Source organism: Lagenorhynchus albirostris, chromosome 11 (assembly GCF_949774975.1).
Source record: "Lagenorhynchus albirostris chromosome 11, mLagAlb1.1, whole genome shotgun sequence".
In the NCBI taxonomy this organism is placed as follows: Eukaryota; Metazoa; Chordata; class Mammalia; order Artiodactyla; family Delphinidae; genus Lagenorhynchus; species Lagenorhynchus albirostris.
In genome coordinates, this window is record NC_083105.1 from 6,360,861 (window position 1) to 6,372,381 (window position 11,521).

The 11,521-nt window shown below is 62.6% G+C and overlaps 1 protein-coding gene across 2 annotated transcripts in view; it reads left to right on the forward strand.

Moving 5' to 3' along the window:
* SCUBE1 (signal peptide, CUB domain and EGF like domain containing 1) overlaps positions 1-10,406 on the forward strand; it is a 126,108-nt gene extending 115,702 nt beyond the window's left edge. For both annotated transcript variants that reach the window (XM_060164693.1, XM_060164694.1), the window contains 7 exons: positions 40-201; positions 1,500-1,667; positions 3,568-3,729; positions 5,313-5,510; positions 7,063-7,215; positions 7,601-7,680; positions 9,853-10,406. In XM_060164693.1, the coding sequence (XP_060020676.1) occupies positions 40-201; positions 1,500-1,667; positions 3,568-3,729; positions 5,313-5,510; positions 7,063-7,215; positions 7,601-7,680; positions 9,853-10,005 (1,076 nt within the window). In that variant the 3' untranslated portion in view covers positions 10,006-10,406. The remainder of the gene's footprint in view (positions 1-39; positions 202-1,499; positions 1,668-3,567; positions 3,730-5,312; positions 5,511-7,062; positions 7,216-7,600; positions 7,681-9,852) is intronic.
* Positions 10,407-11,521: the final 1,115 nt, after the last annotated feature.

The window sequence follows — 11,521 nt, forward strand, 5'->3', positions numbered from 1 at the left end:
ACCTCTGCCCCCAGCAGTCTCTCCACGTTGCCTCCGCAGTGACCTGCGGGCCTGGCACCTACTTCAGCGGAGAGCCAGGCCAGTGTGTGCCGTGCACGCCGGGGACCTACCAGGACGGGAACGGCCAGCTCAGCTGCACGCCGTGCCCCAGCAGCGACGGGCTCGGCCTGGCTGGTGCCCGCAACGTATCCGAGTGTGGAGGCGAGTAGGGGCCCTCCCTGCAAAGAGCGGCCGGGGGTGGAGGAACAGGGCACCTCCTGTCTCCACCTAGGTTCCCAAGGCAAAGGCCCGGGTGCTTGTGGTCTTTTGTAAAGCTCTTTGCCGTTTCCAGGACCTGTCAGGACTTCCACGCAGCTGCACTTACAAAGTGCGTCATGTGTCAGAGTGCACGGCGGTGAGCCGGCGCTGGGCTGCACTTGGTGCCCTTTAAAACTGCACCATGCAGGTTGGAAAGGACTTTACAGTTTACCGCTTGCTCATTTACAGGTCCGCTTATAGCGGAGGTACGTAGTGCTTTATAGTTGACCAAACACGTGACACGTCACGGGGCACCCATCATTGTCGGAAGCTTTGTGGAGTGCGGCCAGATACTTGGGGAGAACTGTGCTCTACACAGAGACCTTTACAGCTGGCCTGTGGGTGGTTTGCAGGGCCCTTTTTCAACTTACCGAGCACAATTTGGTTTGCAAAGAGCTTTTCCATTTACTTACCCCACTTAACCTCATCTGTGAAATGGGCTTGTAGCCTTCCCCCCATCAGCCTCCCTTCCCGGGCCATTGTGGGGCTCACCCAAGAGAATGGATGGGGAAAGGTGTGCTGGGGAGTGGGACCCTTAGGGTGGCGGAGACCTCCAGCCTTCTCTGGGGGACACAAGAGATCAGAACCCAGCCCTGAGTCCCTGCAGGCTGGCCCCTGTCCCCTCCAGGAGAGTGTGGTCTGTGCCCCAGGGGAGGTAGTACCTGTCAGAGAGGCCACTGGGGGAGCAGAGAATTCCAGGGCACTAAACCCATGCCTTGCTCAGCGCCGGAATACCCTCTACATCCTGACATCTTGCTAGAACGTGTTGTCTCCTCCCTTTGTCCCAGCTGTGCCCTAGGGACCTCACAGAACCCCCCTCCCTCCGCTCAGGCCCAGCCAGGCAGATAGACAAGGCAGCATCAGCCTGGAGCTTAAGAGCCCCAGGTCCTCATGTGAAGACAGTGTGGCCCGCCCCCTGGGCAGAACCCCCTAAATAAATGGCCTCCATGACCTCCCACCTCCACATGTGGTGTCCACACTTCTCAGCTCTGGAGCAAGGCCACTTCTCAGCCCACGGCCCTTCTAGCTGGTGGGAGGAGAAAAGCCAGGCCTGACCAAGACCACACAGGGCACTCCTCCCCCACGACCCCCCGCCCCGGTGCCTTGGTGCCTTTCCCAGGACAGGCGAGGGCTGAGCTGAGCGCCGCGCCTGGACCGAGGCGCCCCGCCCCAGAGCCTGAGCCGTGACCTCTGACTTGCAGGCCAGTGCTCTCCAGGCTTCTTCTCCACCGACGGCTTCCGGCCCTGCCAGGCCTGCCCCGTGGGCACGTACCAGCCTGAACCTGGGCGCACGGGCTGCTTCCCCTGCGGAGGGGGACTGCTCACCAAGCACGAGGGCACAGCCGCCTTCCAAGACTGTGAGGCCAAAGGTGAGGACTCCCCACCCACCCCTCCGCTCAGGGTCAGTTTCCCTGGATGCCCCTCATTTCCTGCCCTGGCAAACCTCCACGGTCAGAGGAGGAGCCTGGAGCCTCAAGCAGTGGACGCTGGTGACGAGCTCTGTGCTGCACACGAGGACAGGGACGGCGGGGGTCCAGCACAGGCCTGCCTGAGGGCTCGGATGAGAGAGCCAGGCAGGCGCTGAGGCTCCAGCCCGGAGCTCTGAGCCCCCAGCCGCCAGCTCCTCAAGACGCTGGGGAGGCTTTGAGCTGCACTGGGAGGAAGGTTGGGAGGGGAGGAAGGTGAGGAGGGGCAGTGGGGTGAGGTCAGAGGTCAGAGGTCGTCAGGGCTGCCGGGGCCCTGCAGTGCGGCCCCTCCTCCCCTCCACAGAGGCCGCCCCAGGCTCGACTCTCCACAGAGGGACAGTCCTCCCCACCTGCTGATGGCCCGACATACAGATCTGAACCTTCCCCAGCTCTCCAGCCCACCTCCCCCTGGCTCCTGCCGGGTTTTCCCCCCTTTACCGTTAGCCTCGCAGAAGGAGTGTCTGGACTCCACTTCCTCTCCTGTCATTCTCTCCGAATCCCCGCCAGCCAGTCCAACTGTCACCGCACTACGCCCGCCCAGCGTTTGCTCCCGTCAAGGCAGCCCACAGGGTCCCTGAGTTGCTGGAGCCCAAGTCAGTTCTGTCCGCGTCTCCCGAGACTGGGACGTGGCCCCCTTGGGGCGCTCTTCCTGCCGCTTCTCCGCCTGGGCCCCAGGCCCCGCTCAGCCTCCCGCAGCCCCGCCCCCAAGTGCTGGGCCATCCCAGGCCCCTTGCACGCGCTGCTCTTGAGTCTGGATAAACTCATCTGCTCGCTTTCGGTAGCATCTCTGCACGGGTGCCGCCAGCTTGTTTCCCGTCCAGCCTCTCCCCTGAACTGGACTCTGCCCTCCCGCCAGGCCACAGCTCCACATCGTACCTAACAAGCATCTCAGATTCCACAGGTCCAGGCTCCCCTCTGGTGCATGGCGGCTCTTCCTGCCAGGTGCTCACGGGAGCCTTGGCGTCACTCTAAGTGCTCTTTCCCCCTCACCTCACACCCAGTCTGTCCGCAGCCCCTGCAGCTCTAGCTTCTAAACAGCCCGACTGCACCTTCCCTGGCGGTCCAGTGGTTAAGACTCCGCACTCCCACTGCCAGGGACACGGGTTCGATCCCTGGTCGGGGAACTAAGATCCTGCATGCCACGCAGCACAGCCAAAAATAAAATAAAATAAAAAATAAACAGACGCAGAGTGACCCTGACCCAGGCCACCGCCACCCCTCCCCGATGGCCCTGGCCTGCCTGGGCCTCCGCTCCCCCCTCCCCCAGAGCCCACTCCCAGTGCGGCAGCCGGGGACACGGGGCAGCTCCAGGTGGCCTTCCTCTCTCAGAGGAAAGCCCAGCGCTCACCGTGGCCCCTGACCTCTGCTCCGGCCACAGTTGGCACAGACACGGCCCACCTCCGGGCCAGCTCCGCACTCCTCGGGTCTCCACGTCGGTCCCCTCGATGCCGCCTTCCCTCGCCTCCCTCCACAGCCGGCCCTACGGCATCTCACTTTCCGTTTATTATCCCCAGTGGAGGGACAGACGGGCATCCCACGCAGCCGGAGTACGATGTTGGCCCCAGGGCAGGGCTCTGTCGGCCTGGCTCGCTGCTCAGAACCCGTGGTCCACGGCACACCCTGCACTGTTGCGGGCAGGGGCAGGGAGCAGATGGGTCGGCCACTCAGGGACTGGGCGTGGGTGGTGGAAGGTTACCGGGCAATGGGGAGGGGCCTTGAACTCTGTGCTGAGTCAGCCCTCAAGGGCAGGGAGTCCCGGGGAGAATGCCGCCTGCCCTTTCCCACCGGTCCCCCCCCACCACAGTGCACTGCTCCCCCGGCCACCACTACAATACCACCACCCACCGGTGCATCCGCTGCCCTGTCGGCACCTACCAGCCCGAGTTTGGCCAGAACCACTGCATCACCTGTCCTGGCAACACCAGCACAGACTTCGACGGCTCCACCAACGTCACACACTGCAAAAGTAGGTGCTGCTTTTCCCACGGCCGAGGAGCTGCGGGTGCCGGGAGGGGACTGGGGGCAGGCTGTGAGGGCAGGGTGAGTCCTGACTTCAGGTCGTGTCCGCGGTGACACAGACCGGGAGGCCGGTGACTCCTCCGTGGCCCGTCACATCTGCACATGCACTCGGTGGGACACCCTGTGGTGTGGAAGGTGCGGCCGGCTTGGCCAGCCCCCTGCGCTCCACGGAGCGACCTGATCGCGCCGTCGTTCATCAGTTCCCGTGTCTCACCTGCGCCTCAGTGCCGGGCCAGGCCCCACTCCAGGCTCTGGGTCTGTGGAGGGAAGAGTCAGGGCCCATGCCAAGGAGGCTTGTGGGGCAGCTGCCCGCGCCAGACCCTGCAGTTCTGAAGGCGCAGGATGGTCAGGGTGTACCAAGGGTGCAGGAGGAAGAGGGAGACCAGACGGCCGCCCTGTGTCTGTAGGAAGCCCCGTTTTAGCCAAAAGAAACGTGGCAGCGTAAGACAATCTGGGAAATAGATCTCCGAGCCCCTCACCAGCAAGTCATCTGGGCCTAACCCAGAGGGTGCTGTCTTTAGGGATTTCTCATTCACTTTTCGGAGCCCTTTAGGGCATACGTTCTGGTATTTTACCCTTTCCCTAATCACTTTCCAGCCAGTGACTCCTTTCCTGGGCTGCTGGTCATGTTTGGAACAGCCTAATGGCCCGTGAAGGAGATTTAATCCTCGACGTGGACGCCGTCCCCTCTGCCCGGGCTGCCCCCGCTGGGCTCGCGGCCTCCTGCGGCAGGCAGCTCAGCGTAGGCAGGGTTTTAAGTGTTTAAACGTCCTAATGAGCAAAAGTGGGGGAAAAGTGGGAGGGAAGCGTCTGGAATGATAAGGTGAAAATGAAATGTTTCCCAGAAATTTTGATGTGAGGAGGTCTTTAAATGAAAATGTGTGAGAAAATTACGTGTATTTAGTATTTACACTCAGTTTCCTTTGCATAACTTCCTTTATGCAGTTAAGCTAGGAACCGTTTCGCTCATAAAAAAGTCACGTTTGGCCTCTTTGAGGATGCACGGCTTAGCTAGACTTGCAAAGGTGGGGAAGCATGTCTCCTGCTGGTCCCTGAGCCTGCCTGCTCCCTGGGGAGGGCCACACCTGGCACCTGGGGGGCACTCAGGGGATGTGAACAAAGGGTTGCACAGACGAGTGAGTGGAGAGAAAGGGGACGTTGGGGCACACTTGGCCTCGGCTGAGACACGGAGGGGAGCACGGGCTGGCGGGGAGCTGGCAGCGGCGGGGGCATGGACGCGCCTGCCGGGGGGGCGAGCAGCTCCAGGCAGGAGGCCAGGACAAGGCCCGGCTGCAGAGGTCCAGGTGAGGCAGCCCAGGAAGGAGGCACCCGGGGCTGGGCCTCCGAGAACCAACACGGAACGGGGACCCGCCCCCTGCTGAGGGGTCCCCGAGGGAAGACCGGCCTGGAGCCTGGCCTGCTGGCGGGGAGGACCGGGTAGAGGGGGGCCAAAGAGGGGGCGGAGCACCTACCAGCCCTGCCCTGAGGGCCAGCCGGGCCTGACCAGGGCACGGGCCGTGGTGCCCACAGACCAGCACTGCGGCGGCGAGCTTGGCGACTACACGGGCTACATCGAGTCCCCCAACTACCCTGGCGACTACCCGGCCAATGCCGAGTGCGTGTGGCACATTTCGCCGCCCCCCAAGCGCAGGATCCTCATCGTGGTCCCCGAGATCTTCCTGCCCATCGAGGACGGGTGTGGCGACGTCCTGGTCATGAGGAAGAGCGGTACGTGCCGTCCAGGGGGGAGGCCTCAACCACACGCCCACCCCTCCCCCGCGGCACAGCTCCGCGGGGCACTCACCTCCGACCGCAGGGGCTGGGCTTTCCAGAGCTGTGTGGAAAGGTCCGGAGAGCTTAGGGTGTGTCCTAAGTGTGGGAATCAGGACCTGGTCAGGTGTGGTCTCGATGCTGACCACAAGCCTGTCTCTCATCCCATTTCTCCCGCATCCCGTCACACCGCCCAGGGTGAGCCCCCAGGAGCACCCCCTGCCCCGCAGGGCCTCTTCCCCCCTCTGTGCTTGGAGGGGTGGTGAAGGGCCAGCCTGTGCACTCACACAGGGCGCCGCTCCCCCGCTCTGTGAGCTGCAGCCTCCCCGCTCCCCACCCCCATGGGGGCTCCGGGTGAGACTTTGAGCGATGGGCCAGCCCCTCAGCTGTGAGTGGGGACAAGCGCGTGCCCAAATGGCCACGGCAGCGAGAAAGGTGGGGATCCCTGAGACCCCCCAGGGACTGGGTAGAACCCCTTATGGCCTGTGCCTCGGCTGGGGACCTCGCTGCTGTGGTAAGGCCACAGTGCCCCCAGGGAGCAAGCCCCAGGTCAGAATGTTAGGGAAGAAGGAGGGGAACGAGACAGACACAAAAATGTGTCCGCCCACCGGGGCCTGGGATGTGTCTGATACACAGAGACCAGCCAGAGGAGCAGGAGAGTGGGGGGGGGCGGGGGAGGGGGGAGGGCCTTGTCCACTGTGTGCTGCATTGTTACCAGGCGCCTGCACCGCCCACTCAGTGCAGCTGATGAGCAGGAAATGGCCCCCAGTGTGTGAATGGGCGGCCTGGGAGGCCAAGAAGGGCAAGGTACCCGGCCAGGGTCCTACAGCCAGTCAGAGCCCAGCCCAGGACCATCCCCCACCCATTCCCATCCCCAGCCTCCCTAGTCCACATCTTCCCCTCCACTGTCTGTCCACAGAGCTGAGCTCTAGGGAGGCCGGCCTCTCCCACCTCGAGGACACCTCAGGAAAGCTCCCCCAGGGAGCAGTGAGGAAGTGGGGCACCCTTTGGACAGCCCCTGGCACCCCAGGGGTCAGCAGGCTCACCCTTGTTCATCTGCTCACCGGGAGAGGAGACTGACCCTCCACCCAAGCCCTGGCTCTGTGCTGGGTGCAGGTGTGAGCCCTGTCCTTGAGGAGCAGTTGGCAGGGAGACAGTGACAACCCTATAGAGAAGGGCTGTAGTACAGTGTTCACAGAGCAGAGAGGAGACAGAGTAGGGTGGGGGTGGAACAGTCAGGGAGGCTTCCTGGAGGAGGAGGCACAGAAACTTGTCTCAGAGGGACCAGTAGGAACTGGGGCTGAGGGTCGGGAAGGGCGTTTGGGGCCGAGGGAACAAGTGCGGGGACTGGAGAGCTGGAGTGTTTGGGGGACTGGGTGCTGTGGGTGCTGGATGGCTGACTGAGTGGGGAGGCCAGAGGCCTGTGGCAGGAGGTCAGGGACCGGGTAAGGAGCTGTGGATCTGGGGCAGCTCAACCATGACGTGCCTCCGCCCCCTGCCCCGCCCCCAGCCTCACCCACCTCTATCACCACCTATGAGACCTGCCAGACCTACGAGAGGCCCATCGCCTTCACCTCCCGCTCCAGGAAGCTCTGGATCCAGTTCAAATCCAATGAAGGCAACAGCGGCAAAGGGTTCCAAGTACCTTATGTCACCTACGACGGTGAGTGTGGCCCCACTGCGCACCCAGGCTGGCCCTGGGGACACAGAAACAAATCACACCTCCCCGGCCTCAGGGAGCTCCAGCCTTGGGGGACTGTGGGGTCCAGACAGGCCCATAAGGGGGACAGGGTGGTGCAGATGAGGGAGCTATTAGTGGTGTCTGTGGGCCTCAGAGGGAGGTGCTACCCAAGCAGGGTTTTGAGGGTTGTATAGGGGTTTTCTAGCTAATCAAACCTGGAGGAGACCAGTGTGGGTGGAGGAGACAAAGGCACGCAGTCTGAAGCCCTGGGGGAGGGCCGAGGCTAATGGGAGCAGGAGGCAGGAGGGACTTTCGCCTTCAGCCTCTACCCTCACCTTCCTCCCTTCCTCACCGGCGGCCTTCGCAGAGGACTACCAGAAGTTAATAGAAGATATCGTCCGTGATGGACGGCTCTACGCCTCGGAGAATCACCAGGAAATTTTGAAAGTGAGTGAGCTTCCCTGTGGGAAGGGATCATATAATCCTGCGATGGTGGCCTGTGATGATCCAGGGCCATCCCTGCCCCCAGCCCCAACCCCAGCCCTGCACAGAAGTGAGGAGAGGAGAGTGATAACAGGAGAAGAGAAGGTGATGGGAGCAGGCGGCCAGGGGCAGGGCTGGTCCAGTGCATGTGTCCTTCTAGCCCAGGACCTGCTGACGTGCCCGTGGGCAGGTTCCTTGTGAGCTCTTGGCCTCACTTTCCTCATCTGTGAAATGGGGAGAGCTCGACAGCGTGGTCTCTTAAAATCAGGAGAATCCTCCGCTGCCTCTGGGACTCACTCCCTCCTCATCCCGCCACGTCCTGAGAAGTAAAGCCACCTAGTCATCTGGGGGCTGTGGCCGTCACACGGCGGGCACAGGCCGGGTCAGGGCCCAGGTTGTCACCGTGAGGAGCCAGACTCAGGGATCGGCTTGGGCTCTGGCCCCGGCCCAGCCCTGGGCAGACAGCACCCCCTGCCTGGGAGCCAAGGGTGGCGTGGAGGGTAAGAGCGGGGCCGGCCAGTCCCTTGCTAACTTCTGCTCCAGCTGCCACCTCCCAACTGGGTGTCTGAGGCAAGCTGTCTGAGCCCCGCCTCGCGTCTGAGAAACTGGGATGGCTCACAGAGTCTCCGAGCCCAGGCCTGGAGCACTCCTGCACACAGTAGGCAGTTTGTAAGCCAAGAGGTTTGCCCCCTGCTGCCCTACCCGGATGAGACCTGGGGGTCTCGGGGCACGAAGCCCCTCGTCGCCCTCCTCAGGCACCTGTCTGTTTAGTGGGAACCAGAGGGTCGTCCTGGCCTCTCCGACTCTGTCCTGTTGACAGTGCCCGACTCTCTCGTCCTCGCCCCGGCCCTCTGTCCTCAGCTCCACCCTGCAGCTGGGAGCATCTTTTCAGAGCTAGAAGTGTTCCCATCTCTTAGGACCAAGCCTTGGCCAGCGAGGCCCAGCCTGGCACAGCTACCAGCTGCCTCCACGGCGGCTCTCAGGCCTCCGCTCCCCACCTCACTGGCCACGGCCTCCCAGGAACGCTCGCCCCATCCTCTCCTCAGTGGACGTCCTCCCGTCCCTGCTGCTCTCAGCCCAGGCGTCCTATCCTCTGGGCCTCCCAAGCCAGGTTGCGCTCTGAGGGCCCCAGGTGGCCCCCCTTCTTGGCCGTCAGGCCTGCAGTTTAGGTCTGTCCTGTGATTATTTGGGCCCCGTCCCCCCCGCATGGGGAAGGAACCACAGGGCTGCCCCCTCAGCACTCTCCCCGGCACCAGGCACTGCGCCCAGCACATGGGAGGAGCTCCACCAGTGTCTCCAAGGGCATGGGCGCATGTGTACACATGGGAGAGGGAGTGTGTGTGTGTGCGCGCGTGCACGTGTGCGTGCGTGTGCCCGCTCACACACGCCGGGACGAGTCACACCCCAAGACGGCCGCTTGAGACGATGAGCTCGTGGGGCAGGAAGCATGCGGTGCGGTGGCTGCCGGTCACTGGAGGTTCTCCTCCAGGGTGGCATTGCCCCACTTTACAGATGATGACGCTGGGCTCTGAGAGGGTGCCCAGCTGGTGAGTGACGGCCCCTGAGCGTGGGCCGCCTGGACCCTCGCGGCACACCTGTGCCGAGCACCCCTGGGCCAGGCTCTTGGCTCTCAAGCCTCCATTTCCTCTTCCGCCCAGCCCTAAGAGGAGGGGTCATCACCCCGTCATTCAGATGAATAATTCAAGTTCAGAGCAGCAGGGCCGTTTTCCCAGGGCTAAGGCACTAGGGAGGAGATGGTGCAGCTGCGGTTTCCAGTCCGGCCTATCGGCCTCCAAAGCCTTGCTGTCTACTCCGTGTGCTCTGGTTTTCAACCTGGGGGGGTTGGCTGTTGTGTTTTTGCAGCGCACCCTTTTAAGATAAAATGTGACTGGAACTCCAAGAGTTAAAACGAATAGACTATTAAAAAACCAATTAGGCTATTAAAACCGAAAAGCTATTCGTGGCAAAGAGTCTGTAGGGTCCTGAAACACACCAGCCAGCCCAGCCTCTTCCCCCTTCCGCCATCCCTGCAGACACCCTCAGGCCCCTCCAGGGCACCGGGCATCGCAGAGGCGAGCGGCCAGGGCCCTCCAGCCTGGCCCCAGGCCCCTCACCCGGGCCTCACGTGTCTTGCAGGACAAGAAGCTGATCAAGGCCCTCTTCGACGTGTTGGCGCATCCCCAGAACTACTTCAAGTACACAGCCCAGGAGTCCAAGGAGATGTTCCCACGGTCCTTCATCAAACTGCTGCGCTCCAAGGTGTCCCGGTTCCTGCGACCCTACAAATAACACTGGTGCAGCTGCCCTGCTTGGGGTGCCGGCTACCCGGGGAGGAGAGAGCTCCTCCCCTCCACAGTCGAAGCTAAAGGCGGCTCCGTGGGCCTCCACGCTGCCTTGGGAATCGCCGTGGCGTCTGCCCTTCAGGAATCGCTGGCCAGCCCGTGGCGGGCGAGACCACATATGCAGGCAGAGACCCCAGCCCGGCTGCACTCCTCTGATGCCGCCCCCGGGGGAAAACGTTGCTTAAGGCAGCCTTTCTTGCTCCTTCCAGGACACCAATAGCGCCCTCTCCTGAGCTGGCACCAGCGGGCGCCACCCGGACCCAGGACGCTCGGCCACCACCCAGGCGGGTCCCGGGCAGAGCTGACCTTTGGAGGTTGCACGTGCCCTTTGCCTGGTGCTTCAGGGGAGAGAGGGGCATGGCTGCCATGTCTCAGGGGGGCTCTCAGAGGCAGAATCCAAGACAGGAGGCCAGGCCGTGGAAGCAGGGGTGGTGAAGGCTCATCTGGGGGCTGTGATAAGCCAGTGTCGATGCCGGCAGGGTGTCCACACCCGCCAGCTCCTCTGGCCGTGGGCCCAGGACACGGGCGAGTGCGGCTGGGCTCTCAGGATTCTGTGATGGGACAGAAAAGAGGTGCTGGGAGAGGAAACTGTAGATTTCTGCTTTCCCGTGATAGAGCATCTAATTAAGTACTATGTGTACATGAATCTAAAGATAAAGATATATATACTTCTATTTGTGGGTACTTTAGGAGAATTCTCTTTAGCAACTGTAAATATTAATCGCCCCGTCTTCTCCCAGCTGTCGCTGGCTTCCCTGACCGATTAAACTGCTCCTCCAAGCACTTGCCACGTCTGTTTACAAAGGCCAGGAGCCTCCAAGACCGGGGGTGAGGCAGGTCGGCCCTGGACACGCGGTGGAGTACAAACGCTTGGGGGACTGGGCTCCACGCTCCGCCAGCATGTTGCCCTCCAGTGGAATGCAGTGGAAAGCAGTGTCCCTTGGGACCCCTTCCTGGGGTCACGGGGCCCAGTGGTAAACTTTAGAAGGGGCCTGTGTCTGACCCGAGGCCGTGACCGTGGAGTTCGAGCTGAGGACCCTTGCCACAGGAAGGCAAGGCTTTGCCCCTGAGCACAGGCTGTGAGGAGCACCGGGGCCCAGGGAGGAAAACGGGCCCCGGGACGGGGGCCGCCCCCGGCAGAGGCAGGCCGGCTGTCGGAGGCCCGGCTTCCGGTGCCGTCTTCTTTCTGCTGCACCCTGTGGCCTCCCTCACAGTCTCTCTGTAAAGAAGCAAAGTCTGGAGTGTGACCGGGCTGCGCCGTGTCCCACTCAGCCAGGAGCCAGGGCCTGGGGTGGAGCTAGCGAGGACCTCCGACAGGCCGCGGCCTCGCCCACTGCCACCAGCCGCGGGACACGCAGGTGCTCTGTGGCTTTAGGGTTAACAGACATTTAGAATCCCAAGAACACGGGCGAATCCTCACACGAACTCCCGTCACCCATTCTGGTCGCCTCTAGGTGGTTTCC